Here is a 20,208-nt window from a genome sequence, read left to right on the forward strand (position 1 = left end):
CAGCATCGTTTCAGTCCTGACAGCGCTTGATTTTGGAAATCCAATCTATATTCAGTTTTCTTATCTTTGTTTAACCACGTTAACTATGCTGCAAGAATGTGATCTGTAAACTATTTGCGTGAAATAAGTGGCAACATACATTTATCCATATCTTAATTATTTGTTGTGTAGAACTTATGTAGATATTTCAGCAAAAATATCTTACATGTATATAGCACCTTTAACATAGGAAAATGTCCAAAGAACTTTTTCAAGAGCATAATTAGACAAAGCTTTACACTGAGGCAAAGGATTAGATATTAGATCAGGAGATCAGAAGTTTGGTCAAAGTGGTAGGTTCAAAAAAGCAACTGATGGGAAAGAGGGTCAAAAATCTAAGTAGCCAGTTCAGAACTTAGGACCTAGATGCCTGAATGAATCTTTCTAATTGTGGATGCTGGACTGGAGGTCAGCAATACAGAAATGCAAAGATTTCGGAGGGTGCAAGGGTTGGTACAGATTTTAGGCATAGAGGGACAAGGCCATGCAAGGATAAGAAAATAAGAATTTGAATTTTAATATCAAGGCATTCTTGATGCAGGAGCCAATGTAGGTCAGCTAGCATGGAGCTGAGTGCAGTGATAATGGGAACTGCAGATGCTGGAGAATCCAAGATAACAAAGTGTGAAGCTGGATGAACACAGCAGGCCCAGCAGCATCTCAGGAGCACAAAAGCTGACGTTTCGGGCCTAGACCCTTCATCAGAGCTGATGAAGGGTCTAGGCCCGAAACGTCAGCTTTTGTGCTCCTGAGATGCTGCTGGGCCTGCTGTGTTCATCCAGCTTCACACTTTGTTATCATGGAGCTGAATGCATGTGACTTACGATGAGTTAGGATACAACCAGCCATGTTTTGGGTGAGCTAATTTTGTGGGGAGTGGAAGATTGGAGTTTGGCCAGGAGAGCATTGAAATAGTTGGATATGGATGCAAGAGGTTTCAGCAGCAGGTAGCTGAGGCATTACTGGAAATAGACAATATTATGAAGAGGGAAATAGTTGGAATTAGTGATAAAATGCATATGCAGTTGGAAGCTTAGCTCAGGGTCAAATAGGACAGTGAGATTGCAAACAGTTTGGTTCAGCCTCATTCACTGGCTACGAAGGGGGATAAAATCAGTGCCCATATGGAACAAGACTTGTAGCAAGGGCAAAGGACAGTGGTTTTGATGTTCCACTGTTTTTTGGAGCCAATCTACAACTTAGATTTTACTTATATGAGCAGATTTGGGAGTCTGATGTTGGATAATATTGTGCATTTAAAGAAAAACATTAAGCAACCCTGCATGAGGCAAAATAATGCCTTTTTAATTAATGAAGTCCCTCTGTCATCACAGATCTGAAATGGTAGAGTCCCAAACATCAATGGGCAAGTCTGAACCTGCCTTGTGGTTAATTGAATAGTCATGAGGAATAGAGGGGAGGTCCAAGTTTTGTTGTTAGATGCAGTCTAGAGAGAGGTTTGAGAGAATGAGGGGGAGAGAGAACGAGAGATAGGCGAGATGGAAAAGCGACAAAGCCTATCCCACTGTCTTTATCTATTTCATAGTCTCCAAGCCTTGGTCAGTGGATACCATTAAGATCTGTTGTATACCCCACACCATGTTTCTTTAAGACAGGGAGAAAAACATCCCTCCTCTCTCCGATGACACCTGAGGTGGGAATAATCCTAGCTGCACCCACATTTCGGGAACACTAAAATGCTTTACATAAGTGACGCAGCCCAGCACTGCACCACGGTAGGTGGCTACAAACTTACCTCTTGTGTAGATATTTAAAAATTGTTTTATATTTTTGGTAAAGTCTGTACCTGTTTGCTTATTTGTTGGGGAATAAGTTTGATGCTGCTCTCATTTCCTTCTGCTTGTTGCTAGGTAATTAGACAACACTATGACTGAAATTAATATTATATATTGCTGTGCTGACCTAATGTCACTCTGATCACAGAAAGGAGTTTATAGTAGTGCTGATCCCTGGTCGATATTGCTTTTTAGCACTGCTGTGCCCTTTACTAAATCATCTTATTATATACTTATAAAGGTACTTTGGCTCATAAGGATTTTAGATACATTCCAATTCTTCTATAATGCAAGAAAACTGAATGGCATGTAATACAATCCTGACAGTTGATACAAATTGATTTAACCGAGTAATTTAGATACAGAGCGTTTATTCTATAATTAAACCTGTGTGTTCCAACCTTCCTTATCCCTCCTTGTTTTATAACATCTACTCTAAATTATCACTACTCTGAACTTCTCTCTCTTGTTTTTTCTAAGCTGCCAATAACATTATTGCCAAATTTAATTCATACTTTTGCTGGACTCCCAAAACAGATGTGCTTCATCTGCCTGATCCTTCCTTTCTTTCTAGCGACTACTGGTTCTACTTACCCTGAAACACCCATAAAATGAACGGATAGGACCTACGGTCATGTTTCCTTGAGACTGAAAAACAGACTTCAACATTTGGAACAATTATGCTATAATTGTGATATCAGCTTCTAAAATTGGATGATGTATCTTCAGATCTGATAATTAACATTACTCAAGTGAATTCTCTGTGAACAGGTTTCAAAGGTGGTGGTACATGAAGGTGTCAGATGAATAATATAGAATCAATTTCTAGATTAATGTTCAGATTTGCAAATTTTGAATCAGTATGCTTGTTTAGCACTGGGAACTAAAGGTATAAATGCTATAAAAAGTTATCAAAGTTGAAAATGCTTAAAAAGGGCATTTCCAAAAAAGAGAAAGGACAGACCAGTTTGGTGAGTTTAGTTTGTTCTTTTATTTTTCCCATCGGCCTGGAATCCCCAAAATTATTCAAGAAAAGCACATTCAGAAGTCTGGGTCAGAGGTAATGTTTGAAAAACATGTTAAACTATATTGAATTTCACAGACAAAAATAGAAAATGCTGGAAAAGCTCAGCATGTCTGGCACCATCTGCGGAGAGAATTCAAGAGTGAGTGTTTCTGTGGAAGGGTCACTCGACCTGAAATGTTAACTCTGATTTCTCCCCACAGATGCTGCCAGACCTGCTGAGCTTTTCCAGCAATTTCTGTTTTTGTTTCTGATTTACAGAATCAGCACTTTCAGTTTTTATTGTGAATTTCACGAAGTTTTCTCTTGTTTTATTATATTTTAACTTAAGGTCTCAATAAACTAGAAGATGTATGCTTTTCATTTATTTCAATTAATTTCATTATATTACTTGCTGGCTCCACAACTGCAACTCGATAGACACCATTGCTCACATGCAAATAACTCAGTAGGGGCCATTATTTGTGTAGTCTTTAGTCAATGGTTCAGATAGTAGAGAATTCCATGTTCTGATGATCTTTAGACATAATTAAAAACGTTTTGCAGTATATAGTGATCTTCATGTGCAACATCCCTGAAAGCTTTACAAGGGATAGTACACAGTACTGAGCATATTAATAAGTGAAAGAGAGGAAAATTAAAAGAATGGAAGAGCTGAAAACATTGTTAATTGTTTCTAAGAAGTTTTGGGAGAATGGGAGAAGAATAGCAAAGCACAGTGAATTGCAAAGTTGCTCCAAATTTATGGTACTGAAACAATTTGCTGAGGTAAGTTAGGTATTGTAGTACATTGTAAACAAATACTTGATAGCTATCCAATAAAATAAAACTACTTAATTTTTTTAGCGTGTTTAAAATCTTAGCCTTAGCTCCTGATGAATGTTATTCCTACTAGACATTGAGAACAATTCCTTGATTTCACATTTGCAACTGTCATGGGACAAGAAGACAGAGGGATGTTTATGACTGTGTTCTGATTCTCCAACTTGTGCTCCCTGCAGGGTTAGCTGGGGGAGCCCAACCACCTACATTACTATTGTCACACTGCTTCCTGGTTCTTAATTTGCTGATTTTAAACCTCATATTGTGTTTATGTATTTCACCCAAATCCAATTTATATTCCCAAATCTCTCAATTGCCTTGCCTGCCCTACATACAATGAATTAAATTTTGTAGAAAGCTTTAAAGTTACCCAAAGACAGGAGTCTTTGCAAATCGAGTTAAATGAACAAAAGAAATTACAGGAAATCATTGAATTTCTTTTTTCTCCCTCTTCTTTCCTTAAAGTTGTTGATCTGAGAGAAAGTTTTATAAATGCCAATAGCTCTTTAACTACCTTTTTTACAGGACCATTGTTAACAAGTCTGTCTGGATTATTTACCACTAGGGTGTCCTGTACATGTACAGATTCCAAGAAGGCCCACTGAAATAAGGAACCAAAACCCTGGGTGATGGGCACCACCATTAGTTGTAGCAACGCAACTATTGCGTCGACAGAAATTGGCTAAACTCAGATTGAAGAGTTTATGTTCTCCATAACTCATTGATCCAGGATGCTGGTTATTTATACAACTGTAACCCTTCTGCTCCATCATTGATTGTATTTTGTGTGAAACTATTGCAGAATAAGCACCCCACAAAGCTTGGCTAAACGCTGTCATTTTTTTCACAAAAAACATGGAAAATATTAGAAGTCTAGACGACAAACCAAACCCATCAAATCAAGATAATCCTAGGACAGGAAAATTTGGAGTGGAAGATAGTGTGCTGAGTCAATTTCAACACCAACAATAACAAAGCTTAGCATTTAGGATTATCTGTAATTTGAGAAGCAGCTGAGAGATCAGTTTATTGCCAGGGCACATCAATGATTTGCAAGAATAAATGGAAGTTCTTCAGTTCAGTGCCTTGTCTGTGCACACTTTTTGATGACAGTAGAAATCTAATTAATATTTAGCCTAATAAAACTAGGCATAACAGATAAAACAACTGAATATGGAACCTTCAATGTCTGAAGTAGGGTGCAATGTATGGTGATGTAGGTAGGGATTGATTCTGCATAGTCTGTGTTCCCGACAGCAAGTGCGGTATTGGTGAGTAGTAGCAATCAAGCTGCATGTACGGTAAGAGTTTGTGAGAAAAGGTCAAATAGGGAGTTATCACTAAGCAACAGTTAGAAAAGTCAGCTACAAATCATCTGAATAGAATTGTGTGCAGGTAATGTAATTGAATATCTTCTCACAATCTTATAACTCAAGTTTGCAAACATATGAAATAAAGGTTTGCTGCTTAAGTTCAACCTAGTTTCCTTTTGCAGAAAAGATGTCGCAAGTTAAGAAAACAAATATGAAGTCTGAACACATCTTAGATGCTTTGTGTCTGGGTTAAGGAGAAACACCACGCAAAATTCTAGGGCTAAACAAGGAAAGATACCGATGTCCTTTGGTGTGGTCTCAGTTCCCAGAGCTCTTTATTAGTGAATGACTTGCCAGCATTGTACTTTGAGATTTTAAAAATATTTGTTCAAGAAATGTGGATGTCACACCCTAGAGCAGCATTTATTGCCCTTTCTTGATGCCCTGGTGAAGGTGGCGCCCAACTGTCTTCCTGAACCACTGCAGTTGTTGGGTGCCAGGACATCAACATCCAAGACCTTCTCCCCAGAGAGAGAAATATAGCCTTGTAACTCCTGGGATGTTCTTCTGTATGACTACCAGGAATATAATTCATGTCCTGAAAAGGTTGCTAGGCAACTCTCAGCACATTGTGGAGTGTTGGTGGAGGAGTGGGTCTGGGAACATGGTTTCAAATACCACCATAGCAGCTGGTGAAATTTGAGTTCAATAAGATCTCTGATACAGAGATGGTCTAATGGCAATCCATGCAACCACTGCTAATTATTGTTAAAACCCATCCGTTTCACTAATGTCCTTCAGGGAAGGAAATCTGCTGTCTTTGTCCGACATGCATATTATTCCAGACCCACAGCATTATGGCTATATCTTAACTGCAATTTAGGATGGGTAATAAATGTTACCCGAGCCAGTGATGCCCACATCCTGTGAATAAACAAAAACATAGACCCACATAGTCTTTTCCCTTTTCCATCAATTAAGGACCATAGACTCCCATCTTGCATCTCTCTAAAATATTAGCTTGTATTTTTCTCTAGTCTTTTGACTTTCTGTAAACAGCAAGTAGAGTGCTGTTTTATTTTCCAAGAAAACATGTAGTAAAAACCATTTTTGGTCCAGAAAGCGTACAAACAGTTTGATATATTTTGCAAAATCTATGAATATAAATATGTTTCCCAACAGTTTTACCATGCTGCTGCGAGAGTTGTGAGAGGTGGCTGTCGCAGCTGTGAAGTTTATTCTGATGTCTCAAGAAGCAATATGTCAATAATCGAAATGCCGTCTTCCTGAAGTGGCTTGTGCAGTACAGTAATTCAGTCTTGCACTCAATCACTTATGCTACTTTCCTACTATGTGTATAAGAAGTAAGAGTAGTAGTTCAAAAGATTGTTTAAGTCAACTCTGCCATTCAACATTTTCATGATTGATCTTCTGCCTCAACTTCACTTTCCAATCTACTCTCTACCTTGATTCCCTGATAGTCTAAAGTTCTGTAGTTGAGGGCAGCCACAACTTGCAGAGAATGCAGAAGATTCATTAACCTTCTGCATCACAGAATTTCTCTTCATCTCAGTTCTAGATGATCAGCCCCTTATACTGAGATTAGGCCCTATGTTCTAAAATCCAGTAGGGCAAATAGCCTCTCAGTGTCTACCCAGTCAATCCTCTTTAGAATCAAAAACAGAAATTACTAGAGAAACTGAGCAGGTCTGGCAGAAGAGTTCTGATGAAGGGTCACTGGACCTGCGTACTCTGTTTTCCCTCCACAGATGCTGCCAGACCTGTTTAATTTCTCCAGCAATTTATGCTTCTCTTTCAGATTCCCAGCATCCACAGTTATTGGTTTCATTATTCCTTCAGAATCACTTCAATCAGATCACCTCTTATTCTTCAGAACTCAGAAATCATAGGTCCAATTTACTCATCCTTTCATTATAGAACAATCCTCTCATCCATGAATAAATCTAATAAACCTTTTCTGTACCACTTCGCAAAGCAAGTATATCCTTCCTTAATTATCCAGACTACAACTGTGTGTAGAAATCTATTTGCAAAGAAATCAAGTCATTAATCCCTATGACTTGCCTCCACAGTACTAGTAGCTGCCTGCTGCACAGGTAAAATAACCAGATTTTATGATGCAAGCAGGATGCAGTTGGCATTTTTACTCCAACTATTGGCACAATCTCGTGCACCCATGGATTTAATTGACATGTATTCTCACATGCAGAGTTCTGTATTATTTACTGCAAAGGTTATAAACTTCCCAATAGCCAATGTTCCTTCGTTTAAGAAGGGTGGCAAGAATAATCCAACTGATCACAGTCCGGTGAGCCTTAGGTCAGTGGTAGGGAAATTATTGGAGAGGATTCTTCGAGACTGGATTTACTCCCACTTGAAAATAAGTGGGCGTATTAGCGAGAGGCAACGTGGTTTTGTGAAGAGGAGGTTGCACCTCACATACTTGATTGAGGTTTTGAGGAAGTGATGAAGATGATCGATGAGGGTAGGGCAGTGGATGTTGTCTACATGGGCTTCAGTAAGGCCTTTGACAAGGTTCCTCATAGCAGGCTGATACAGAAGGTAAAGTCACACAGGGTCAGAGGTGAGCTTGCAATATCGACAAAAAACTGACTCAGTCATAGACAGAGGATAGCAATGGAAGGGAGCATTTCTGAATGGAGGGCTGTGACTAGTGGCATTCCTCAGGGATCAGTGTTGGGACCTTTGCTAGTTGTAATATGTACAAATGATTTGGAGGAAAATGTAACTGGTCTGATTAGTAAGTTTGCCGATGACACCAGGGTTGGTGGAATTGCGGATAACGATGAGGACCATCAAAGGATAGAGCTGGATATAGATCGGTTAGTGACCAGGGCAGAGAGATGGCAGATGGAGTTTAATCCAGAATAATGAGATGTAATGCATTTTGAAAATCTAATCCAGATGGAAAATATACAGTAAATGGCAGAATCCTTAAGAGTACTGATAGACAGAGAGATCTGGGTGTACAGGTACACGGGTCACTGAAAGTGGCAATGCAGGCGGAGAAGGTCGTCAACGATGCACATGGCATGCTTGCCTTCATTGGCTGGGGCATTGAGTTTAAAAATTGGCAGGTAATGTTGCAACTTTATAGAACCTTAGTTTGGCCACATTTGTGTTCTGTTCTGGTTGCCACACTGCTAGAAGGATGTGGTGGCTTTGGAGAGAATACAGAAAAGCTGTTGCCTGGTATGGAGGGCATGAGCTATGAGGAGAGGTTGGAGAAACTAGGGTTGTTCACACTGGAACTATAGAGATTGAAGGGCGACCTGATAGAGGTCTACAAGATTATGAAGAGCATGCACAGAGTGGACAGTCAGTCAGTCAGCTTTTCCCCATGGTGAAAGAATCAGTTGCCAGGGGCCATAGGTTTAAGGTGCGAGGGGCAAGGTTTAAAGGTGGTATATGAGGCAGTTTTTTTTTCCACAATAGTACACAGTGGTTGGTGCCTGAAACTTGCTGCCGGTGGAGGTAGTGGAAGCAGTTACAAAAGTGATTTTTAAAGGGCGCCTTGACAAATACATGAATAGGATGGGAATAGAGGGATACGGTCCCCAGAAGTGTAGGAGTTTTTAGTTGTGATGGCAGCATGTCAGTGCAGTCTTGGAGGGCCAAAGGACACAGGGGTGAACGTATGTAATCAGGAATTGGAAAGGTGTGAAAAACAAGATAGGTGACTTCAACTTTCCTCTTGTTGACTGGGACTCCCTTAGAATCAGAGGCTTGGATGGAGAGCAGTTTGAAGGATGTGCCCAGGAGGTAGTATAATGAGATAGTATGTTGGCAATCCAACCATAGAGGAGGTCAATCTTGACTTGGCATTAGGGAATGAGCCAGGACAGATGATTGATGCTTCAGTAGGAGAGCATTTTGGGCTTAGTGACCATAACTCCATAAGATTTCGACCAGTTATAGCCAAGGACAAGGGTGGCCTTTGGGTGAGGGTGCTTAATTGGGCAAGGGCCAGTTACATCCAAATTAGACAGGAATGTGGATTGGGAGCAGTTATTGGAAAGCAAATCTACCTCAGGCATTTGGGAGCCTTTCACAGACCAGTTGATTAAAGTGCAGGACATGCATGTTCCTGCAAAATTGAAGGGTAGGAATGGCAGGATTCAGGAACCGTGGATGACAAGGGAAATTGTAAGCTTAGTCAAAAGGAAAAAGGAAGCATATGATTGGTCTAGGCAGCTATAAACTAACGAAGCCCTTGAAGAGTATAAAGAAATGAGGAAGGAACTTAAACATTGAATTAAGAAGACTAAAAGGGGTCATTATGTGTCATTAGCAAACAGGGTCAAGGAGAACCCTGAGGCTTTTTATGCATACTGTATATTAGAAGAAAGAGGGTAGCCAAGGAAAGAGTAAGCCCACTCAAGGACAAAGGAGGGAAGTTATGCATGGCTTCACAGGAAGTGGAAAAGATCCTTAATTAATATTTAGGATTGATATTCACCAAGGAGCAGGACATGGCTGAGGTCAGGGATGAGTGTGTGAATGCTGTCGAGAATATCATTATATTGAAGGATGAAATTTTGGGTAACCTAAATTGCATTTAAGGTAGACAAATCCCCAGGGCCAGATGGGATCTATCCCAGGTTACTTCAGGATGGTAGGGAAGAAATAGATAGAGCACTTGCAGATATCTTCATATCCTCTTTGACCACTGATGACACTCCAGAGGACTGGAGATTAGCCAGTGTTATTCCCTTGTTTAAGAAAGGAAGCAGGAAAGTATGGGGCAGTAAGCCTGATGTCTGTGATGGACAGTCTCTTGGAGAAGATACCGGGGGACAAGATATATGCATATTGGAAGAAAATGGACTAGATACCAGCAGGCAGCATGGTTTTGGAAGGCCATGTCTCACCAACCTGATTGATTGAATTTTTTGAATGGTGCTGACAATAATTGATGAGGGAAGGGCTGTGAATGTAGTTTATATGGACTTTAGTAAGGCATTTGATAAAGCCCCACAAGGCACATTGTTACAAAAACTAAAATCATATGGGATTCAGGGTGAGCTGTCTAGATGGATACAAAACTGGCTTGGTCATAGAAGACAGAGGGTAGTGGTGGAATGTTTTTTTTTCAGAATGGAGACTGGTGGTGTTCCACAGGGATCAGTCTTAGGCCCTCTGTTTGTCGAATATATAAATGATCTGGAGGAAAATGTGCATGGGCTGCTCAGTAAGTTTGCAGATGACATGAAGATTGTTGGAGTTACTGATAGTGCTAACGATTGTGAAAGGATAAAACAATATATAGGTAGGTTGGTGACTTGGGCACTGAAATGGCATATGGAATTTAATCCTGACAAATGTGAGATAATGCATTTTGGAGGATTAAGTGTAGTGTGAATTAAACTGTAAATGCCAGAACCCTTAGGAACATTAGCATACAGACGGATCTGGCTGTGCAGGTCCATATTCCCTAAAAGTAGTAACACAGATGGCCAAAGTAATTAAGAAGACCAATTGCATGCTTGCCAATGTCAGTCAGGGCATTGAGTACAAGAGTTGACAAACCTTGTTACAACTATATAAAACCCTTCATATGCCGCATTTGGAGTACTGTGTGGAATTTTGGTTGCCACATGCCACATGTGGAAGCTTTGGAGAAAGTGCAGAGAAGGTACACCAAGATGTTGCCCAGTTTCGACAGCATTAGCTATGAGGAAAGGTTAACAACACTAGGAATGTTTTCACTGGAAAGATAGTGGCTGAGAGGAGACCCGATAGAGATCCACAAAATTATTACAGGCATAGATGGGGTGGATAATCAGAGGCTTTTTCCCAGGGTTAAAGTTTCAGTTACAAGGGGACACAGGTTCAAGGTGAGATGGAATTTTTTCTTGCAGAGGGTGGTAGGAGCCTGAAATGCACTGCTAGAAGAGCTGGTGGAAGCAGGTAAGTTGGTGACATTTAAGACACATCTGGATAGTTACATGAGTAGGGAGGGAATAGTGGGATGCAGACTGAATAAGGGCAGAAGGTTTGTTTTTTTAACTTTATTTAGGGCATGCTGACCGGCACATGCTTGGAGGGTTGAAGTGCCTGTTTCAGTGCTGTACTACTATCTTGCTGTTTTTGTTCTTGTTCTTATATGGTAGTTTTGGCAAGTCCTGAGATAGGTTCAATTTGTTTTGTTTCATGGGTTCCCACAAGTTATTATCCTTATCCTGCATATCATTTTCTCCTTTAGTTTCCTTCACTTCTCTCCAAAGTGGTTGATTCTACAGGAACAGTGGGCATCAGGTATTTTATTACAGCCTAGTTCTGTGCTCATCTGACCTCTACATATACAGTTTTAGATGTCTGGCTGGTGATAAGAAGCAAGAACAGAGACTCCTGTCAACACTGCCCCATACATATTATAGGGGTGCTCATGTAAGCTAATGCACTGCATATCTGGCACATTCAGGTTTCTGAGACTCCATTACGCACAACCTTGGCCAATTAAAAGTGCATTACAGCACTATAACATGGGAGCTCAGATAGCTACGTGGCTGGTTTGCAATGCAGAGTGTCATCAGCATAATGGGTTTCATTCCCGTACCAGCTGAGGTCACCATGAAAGACCACCTTGTCAATCTTGTCCCTTGTGTGGTGACTTTCAGGTTAATCCTGCTACCAGTCATCTCTCACTAATGACAGAGCAACCCCTATGGTCCTGTGGACTACAGTGACTCCTACTTTGCAGAGTAGTAACAGTATAATCTGGAATTGTTGTCCTGAAATTCTAATGTTGTTACTGCATCTTCCTACGAGTTAAGGCATTGTATTCTGTATAGATGAAATCTTAAATGATAATCCTCAAACTGTATATGAACTGACGTTAAAATATTATTTACTAGCAAGAAAAAGTAGGGATTTGTTCCTTCTCTCTACCCCCTGCTTCCTAAATGGTACTGACTTTTACAATACAAATTCTGATTTGCTTCGTCTTCTTGCATATGCTTTTCAAGCTGCAGGTCTTGAGCATTTTGGCCCTTATCCTCACCTGGATTTTTCAATAAAAATAATTTATTTCATCAGTTTATACATGGAATACTAAAGAGCCAAACATTCCTCCAGATTTGCATTTTGAAGTATGTTCTTCAGACCAGATGAATATTCCTGCCACACTCTTAGTCCTTTGTCAGAGGTCTTTAAGGTCTACCTGAAAAGTGAGCTTGTCTTTTCTATTCACATGCATTCAGGGGCCACGGGTGTATTTGCAGCATTTTCTGATATTTGTCTGAGATTTTAAATAACTGCAGCAAGAGTTGATCTCATAATCCAGTCTAGTGTTGAGGTTGTGCTGTTCTTTGGTTGGAGCAGAAAACCACAGTCCTGTTTGCCTGTTCAGGTGAAAGTCAAAGATCCTATGATGGTTCTGAAAAAAAGAGCAAAAGGTCTCCCTGTGCTTTGACCGACATTCCCTCTGAAGCTACCAAAAATAAACTAAATGGTCATTTAACTTATTGTTTTGTGTGGAACCTTGTGTGTAGGTTGGCTATCATTTTTACCTATCTAATAGTCACTGAACTTGAAAAATGAAATAATTGTACAGTGTTCTGAGGCGTTTCAGTGGCTTTAAGGTGAACAGTCCCCACCATTAATATTGTTCATGCCTATCAAGGATAGCTGCCGAAATCAGGCAAATGGCACTAACTTGCCATAATCATTAAAGTCAGTAATTAATGTGCCATTTATAACTCACTAGACACGCTAACCATTTTGCACAGCCACATATCTTATGGTTATAAACACAGTTGATATTTGATTATATGGTCAAACAGTAAATGAGAGATGGAAGCTTTGTTGTGTTAATTTTTACAAATTGCTTCTAATCATCAGGATAATTCTGTTAACTTTTGCACTCTTTCAACATATTTCAGAGGTCGGTACAGTCTGCCAATATTTCCTGTGCAAGAAACACAATGATAAATGGCATCAGTTTTAACAATGTTGTACAAGCTTCCATTTTACTCGGATTAAAAATTGTTTACATAGCTTGTATTCTCTTAAGTTTGGAAGAATAAAAAAGTAATCAAGATATTTAAATTTATTTTAGGTACATTAGATTTTTTTAAAAAAAGGAAAAAGTTCCTCTGATGGTATGACTCAGAATCAGAGTTTTAATCTTAAATTAGAACCAGACTTTTCGAATGGAAATTAGGGCACATCTTTTCACGTACACAATACTGGAAACCTGGAACATGCCCCCTCAGAAAGTTTGAAGATTGAAATTGACAGATTTTTATTGGACCAGGTTGTTAAGGAATATGGAATAAAGGTAGGTAAATGGAGTGAGTGCAGATCAATCATGGTCTGAATGTGCAATCGGTTACTGTGTTTCTGTTTGGCATTATAACATTCATCTGTAGCTTCTGACATGAGCAACTTCATCAATGAACCACCCTTAAATTAAATTTCACCGCTGAGCAGCAGAGGGTGCCATTTGATTTCTTTCCACTCACTAGATTTCTAGGCATTTGGTCTATGAAGAAAACAGGCTGATTTATAAACAACTTGTGGTATTGACTTGAGTATTGTTTGGGGTGGGGGCATTGAGGAAGAGGGCACGGAGTACCAAATCACTGAAGCCTTAAGACTCTAGAGGGGATTATTTGGGCCATTATTTTGCACCAGCAGTTAAAGTATAAGATGGCCTTGGAAAAAGGGACAATTGCCAAACTATTTGTGCACATGCTATCACTCGTATTTCTATTGTGTGCATGATCATTCTTGAGCTATTTCCTAAGTTTTTATTTTATCTGAATTGAAGTAAATTGAGATTTAGGAAGCTGCAGTTGTTTAAAATCTCGAATGTCAGAAAATGCTGCAAATACTCCACTGGCCCCTGAGTGCATGTGAAGAGAAAAGACAAGTTCATTTTTCAGGAAGACCTTAAAGAGCTCTGACAAAGGACTAAACCCGCACGAATCTGCCTTTTCAGTTTTTCAGTCCTTGATAGGCTTGCTATGTACTTGTGGTATTGAGTAGGTTATCTTAAAATATATAAGATAATTTTACCTGCAGTTTTGATGCAAAAAGGTCTACTGATGATGTCCCTGCAATGATCATAGATCATAAGTATCGATGGAGGCTTTTGAGCTCAATATGCCTATGCCATCACTTTGAAAGAGCTGGGTTTATCATCCATGATCTTACTCAAGAGTTCTGCAATTCTTAATAAAAACTGAAAAAACTGCAGATGCTGTAAATCAGGAACAAAAACGGAAGTTGCTGGAAAAGCTCAGCAGGTCTGGCAATATCTGCAAAGAAAATAATCAGACTTAACGTTTTGGGACCGGTTCTGAGGAAGGGACACTGAACCTGAAATGTTAACTCTGTTTTTTTTCTTCACAGATATTGCCAGACCTGCTGAGCTTTTCCAGCAACTTCTGTTTTTGTTCTGCAATTCTTTCTTGTTTGCATATATGTTCTATTTCCTTTCAAAGGTTAGTGCTGAATCTGCATTCACTAGTTTTTTCGGATAATCTGTCCTTATTTACTAAGTTGCTAGTTGGTTTTAATGTTTTCTTGTAGCCAGTTTCCCCCCTGTCTGTCCAATGTAATGTTTGTTGCAGTCCTTGCATGGAATCCTGTACATTATGTTGGTTCTGTCCATAGTTGGTAAGGAGTCTTTGGTTCTTGTTAGCAGTTGGTGATGGGTTGATGTGGGTTTGTAGGCAGGAAGGAAACTAGCTATGAGAATACATGAACACCAACTAGCAACAAAAAGACATGGCCAATACTCATTCATCACCATTCACACAGTCAGAGAGAACCACGAGATCCTAGGAATAGTCAAACAGAGAATTTCTACAAGCCTGGTTTTTCCACCAAGAAGGCCATCAATAAAGACGTAGAATTAGACCCAAAATACACACCACTGCAAAGTAAAACTGGAAATGAAGTAATCAACTCCAACAGACCCCTGAGTTTAAATAACAAGCAGGAAAACACAACAACACTTCATCGGAGGTTGCACTGATGATGTTACCCAGTAGGGTAATAAAACATCTGCAAACTAACAAACCAGCTCGGTGAGCAAATCAACCACAGCATAGTTACGTATGCATCACCCAGAAGCCTTCTTTCAGGTTGTTTCCCTGTTTTGACCACTTTTAGTTAGAACTCATTGAGATTAGAAAATTGGTTCTTGCCATTTCCCTTTTGATTTGAAGAGGTGAGAACGTTCATCCAATGGGACATTGAATATTTGATGAAGATATCCTTTTGACGTCCTTTAGCCCAGTTCCAATGAGTGAGAGAGAGCACATTGTTAAACATATTGTAGTTCCTTTTCTTTCTTTCTTTATTTTCTTCATTCTTTCAAATGACATAAATGTTGCTAGCAAGATCAGCATTTGCTATGCATGTCTAATTGCCCTTGAACTCAGTGACTTCTAGGCCATTTCAGAAGTCAGTTAAGAGTCAACCATATTGCATTAGGCCAGACCAAGTCAAGATGATGGGTCTTTTTTTTCTTAATGTTGATTAGTAAACACAGTATGCTTTTATAATAATTGATGTTTGTGATGGGTTATGAAGCCGAGCTTTATATTACTGTTTTATCAATTGAATTTAAATTCCCGTGTTCCCAGAGTATTAACTTGTGTGTCTGTATTATTAACTCAGTAACATTACCTCTCGTGTGTAATCCCTGAAATTCTAAAACGCTGGTGCTTGAGCACTAGCCCTTCATGGTATTGCTTCACACTCAAATAGCAGTGAACATAGTTCATTGACAACAAATTGTGGGGCTGGATGAACACAGCAGGCCAAGCAGCATCTTAGGAGCACAAAAGCTGACGTTTTGGGCCTAGACCCTTCATCAGAAAAGGGGGGTGGGAAGACGATTCTGAAATAAATAGGAAGAGAGGGGGAGGCAGACTGAAACTGGATAGCGGAGAAGATAGGTGGGGAGGTAGGGAAGGGATAGTTCAGTCCAGGGGACGGGATGAGGTTAGTAGGTAGGAAATGGAGGTGCTGCTTGAGGTGGGAGGAGGGGATAGGTGAGAGGAAGAACAGGTTAGGCAGGTGGGGACGAGCTGGGCTGGTTTTGGGGTGCAGAGGGGAGGGGAGATTTTGAGCTGGTGAAATCCACATTGATGCCATTGGGCTGCAAGGTTCCCAAGCGGAATATGAGTTGCTGTTCCTGCAACCTATGGATGGCATCATTGTGGCACTGCAGGAAGCCCAGGATGGACATTTCGTCTAAGGAATGGGAGGGGGAGTTGAAATGGTTTGCGACTGAGAGGTACAGTTGTTTACTGCAAACTGAGCGTAGGTGTTCTGCAAAGTGGTCCCCAAGCCTCCGCTTGGTTTCCCCAATGTAGAGGAAGTCACACCGTGTATAGCGGACGCAGTATACCACATTGGCAAATGTGCAGGTGAACATCTGCTTGATGTGGAAAGTCATCTTGGGGCCTGGGATGGGGGTGAGGGAGGTGTGGCACTTCCTGCGGTTGCAGGGGAAAGTGCCGGGTGTGGTGGGGTTGGAGGGGAGTGTGGAGCGGACAAGGGAGTCATGGAGAGAGTGGTCCCTTGGAAAGCAGACAAGGGTGGGGATGGAAAAATGTCTTTGGTGGTGTGTCAAATTGTAGATGGCGCAAGTTTCGGAGGATGATGCGTTGTATCCGGAGGTTGGTGGGGTGGTATGTGAGGACTAGGGGGATTCTCTTTTTGCAGTCATTGCAAGGGCGGGGTGTGAGGAATGAGGTGCGGGAAATGCGGGAGACACGTCAAGGGCGTTCTCAACCACTACAGGGGAGAAGTTGCGGCCCTTGAAGAACGAGGAGATCTGGGATGTGCGGGAGTGGAATGCCTCATCCTGGGAGCAGATGCGGCGGAGGTGAAGGAATTGGGAATAGGGGATGAAATTTTAGCAGGAAGTTGGGTGGGAGGATGTGTATTCCAGGTAGCTGTGGGAGTCGGTGGGCTTGAAATGGACATAGAACATAGAACAGTACAGCACAGAACAGGCCCTTCTGCCCACAATGTTGTGCCGACCATTGATCCTCATGTATGCACCCTCAAATTTCTGTGACCGTATGCATGTCCAGCAGTCTCTTAAATGACCCCAATGACCTTGCTTCCACAACTGCTGCTGGCGACGCATTCTATGCTCTCACAACTCTCTGTGTAAAGAACCCGCCTCTGACATCCCCTCTATACTTTCCACCAACCAGCTTAAAACTATGACCCCTCGTGCTAGCCATTTCTGCCCTGGGAAATAGTCTCTGGCTATCAACTCTATCTATGCCTCTCATTATCTTGTATACCTCAATTAGGTCCCCTCTCCTCCTCCTTTTCTCCAATGAGAAGAGACCGAGCTCAGTCAACCTCTCTTCATAAGATAAGCCCTCCAGTCCAGGCAGCATCCTGGTAAACCTCCTCTGAACCCTCTCCAAAGCATCCACATCTTTCCTATAATAGGGCGACCAGAACTGGACGCAGTATTCCAAGTGCAGTCTAACCAAAGTTTTATAGAGCTGCAACAAGATCTCACGACTCTTAAACTCAATCCCCCTGTTAATGAAAGCCAAAACACCATATGCTTTCTTAACAACCCTGTCCACATGGGTGGCCATTTTAAGGGATCTATGTATCTGCACACCAAGATCCCTCTGTTCCTCTACACTGCCAAGAATCCTATCCTTAATCCTGTACTCAGCTTTCAAATTCGACCTTCCAAAATGCATCACCTCGCATTTATCCAGGTTGAACTCCATCTGCCACCCCTCAGCCCATCTCTGCATCCTGTCAATGTCCCGCTGCAGCCTGCAACAGCCCTCTATGCTGTCAACGACACCTCCGACCTTTGTGTCATCTGCAAACTTGCTGACCCATCCTTCAATCCCCTCATCCAAGTCATTAATAAAAATTACAAACAGTAGAGGCCCAAGGACAGAGCCCTGTGGAACCCCACTCACCACTGACTTCCAGGCAGAATAGGTTTGTAAGTGCCCATAATGATGCCACCCATAGGTTGCAGTAACAGCAACTCCTATTCCACTTGGGAACCCTGCAGCCCAATGGCATCAATGCGGATTTCGCCGGCTTCAAAATCTCCCCTCCCCCCACTACATCCCAAAACCAGCCCAGCTTGTCCCGCCTGCCTAACCTGTTCTTCCTCTCCCCATCTCCCTTTTCTGATGAAGGGTCTAGGCCCGAAACGTCAACTTTTGAGCTCCTAAGATGCTGCTTGGCCTGCTGTGTTCATCCAGCCCCACACATTGTTGTCTTGGATTTTCCAGCATCTGCAGTTCCTATTACCTCTGAACATAGATCATTGCTGAGTCTTGAATTTGAGAGCATGTAATGGGACAACTAGCCTCAGTGTATGCACACTCATCACCTCCAAGGCTGTTTCCTCTGCATGTACATGCTTGTACCTATGTTGGTGGAAGTTATGTAGCTGATTAGTACCAGCTTTGTTGCCTAAATCATTGCATTAATATCATCAACCCAAAGCCAGTCCAGCAAAGAAGAAGGAACAAAGGGAAAAAATAACAATCAAAGAAGTGCCCAGTCTAAGCAAGAATCCACACATCCACCTTAGACCTCTCCCACACCTATTCTTATTTACCCTAACATTGGAAGTACAAGCATTCACCCTGTTGACTGAGTTTTGGATTCAGTTCGACAAGTCTCAACAATATACTACATTAAAAAGGTGTTAGCACACACACTTCCTCATTATAATTTTTTTTAATGTGTTGGAGCTGTGAGAGAAAGAAGAAATCAATGTGCATTTTTGAAGCAGTTAATATGATCTATAAAAGGAGGACGTGAATTCATATAGCACCTTCTGTATTCTCAAGGCATCCAAAGCACTCTGCAACCAATTAATTACTTTTGATGTCTAGTCACTTCATACGTCGGCAAACCAGCAGCAATTTGCACACAGCAAGGACCAACAACAGCAATGAGATAATGTCTTGATTATAATTCTTATGTTTGAGGGATAAATATGGCCAAGACATCGGGGAGGACACCCATACAGAATACAGCCACGGGATCTTTGAAGACTTCTTGCGTAAAACAGATATGGCCCTGATTTATATTCTCATCCAAAAGCTGTTACCTCTGACAATATGGCACAGCTTCAGTATTTTGCTGGAGAATCAGTTTTCAACTTCTGACTCAGAAATAAGTGTTTTCAACTTGTTATCAGTTGATAACATTGAAGTGTTGTCAATAGAACTGTTCTAGTGATACAAGTTATACTTTGTATGAACTATGTAACTTTACTTTCCACTTCTACTATAACTAATCATTTCAATCTCCTGACAGTTTAGAAGTTTGCTTCAATCTGCATTCCTACTGCATCCAGTCCTTTGACTTTTACCTGATTTCCAGTGCAAAACTGGGATTTCAATGTGTGGAAGATCACTTATGTTTTTAACTACATTTTCAGTTCCTATTTTTTGTTCCTGGCATGCTGTGGAGAGGCAGTGGTGTAATGGTCCTTTTAGCAAACTGGTAATGTGACAGCCCAAGCTAATGTTGAGGACTATATTCAAACCCCACCATGACAACCGGTGACATTTGAATTCAATAGGCTGGAATTAAAAACTCAATCTAATGGCAACCATTGAACCACTGCCGATTATCATAAAAACTCATCTTTTATGGAAGAAAATCTGCTGTCCTTACCTAGTTTGGCCTACATATGACTCCAGACCCACATATGACATGGTTATCTCTTAACAAGCCTCTGAGATATGTGACAAGCCGTTTGGTTTTGGGACAGTTAGGGAGGACCAACAAATGCATGTCCTATCAGTGATGCTCACGCCCCATGCAAAAATAAAAATAAATCATCTACCTCAGAGAGTGTAATTAGTAGTATAAAGGAAAAGTTTAAGAGTAACCATTGTCTCCATTCCAGTTAGCTGAACTTTCATCAGTAAATTACCACCTTATATTTTACTATCTTCAATCTGACATTCAATGTTAATGTTAAACAATCACATTTATTAAAGCTGACTATTTGTTGAATGTAACACCCACTGATAGTTGCAAAGCTACTCAGATGATCTATCATTCTACTCTCCACATCACATAAACATGTATAGAAACATTTTAAAAAGTGTAAAACAGATTTATAAGAATAAAACAAAGCCTGAGAGGGCACAACAATGACACAAGGTTGAAAAGGCCTGAAAGAGCT

General features: G+C 40.8%; 1 protein-coding gene across 6 annotated transcripts in view; it reads left to right on the forward strand.

Annotated features, from left to right (window-relative positions):
• tp73 (tumor protein p73) overlaps positions 1-20,208 on the forward strand; it is a 240,321-nt gene that overhangs the window by 128,457 nt on the left and 91,656 nt on the right. The window contains exon 1 of one of the 6 annotated variants that reach the window (XM_048561882.2): positions 1,496-1,775. The exons of the other annotated variants lie outside the window; for them this stretch is intronic. Coding sequence (XP_048417839.1) covers positions 1,737-1,775 — 39 coding nt within the window. The 5' untranslated portion in view covers positions 1,496-1,736. Of the gene's footprint in view, positions 1-1,495; positions 1,776-20,208 lie in introns of those variants that run through there. 6 annotated transcript variants of the gene reach the window in all.

Source organism: Stegostoma tigrinum, chromosome 28 (genome assembly GCF_030684315.1).
Source record: "Stegostoma tigrinum isolate sSteTig4 chromosome 28, sSteTig4.hap1, whole genome shotgun sequence".
Lineage (NCBI taxonomy): Eukaryota > Metazoa > Chordata > Chondrichthyes > Orectolobiformes > Stegostomatidae > Stegostoma > Stegostoma tigrinum.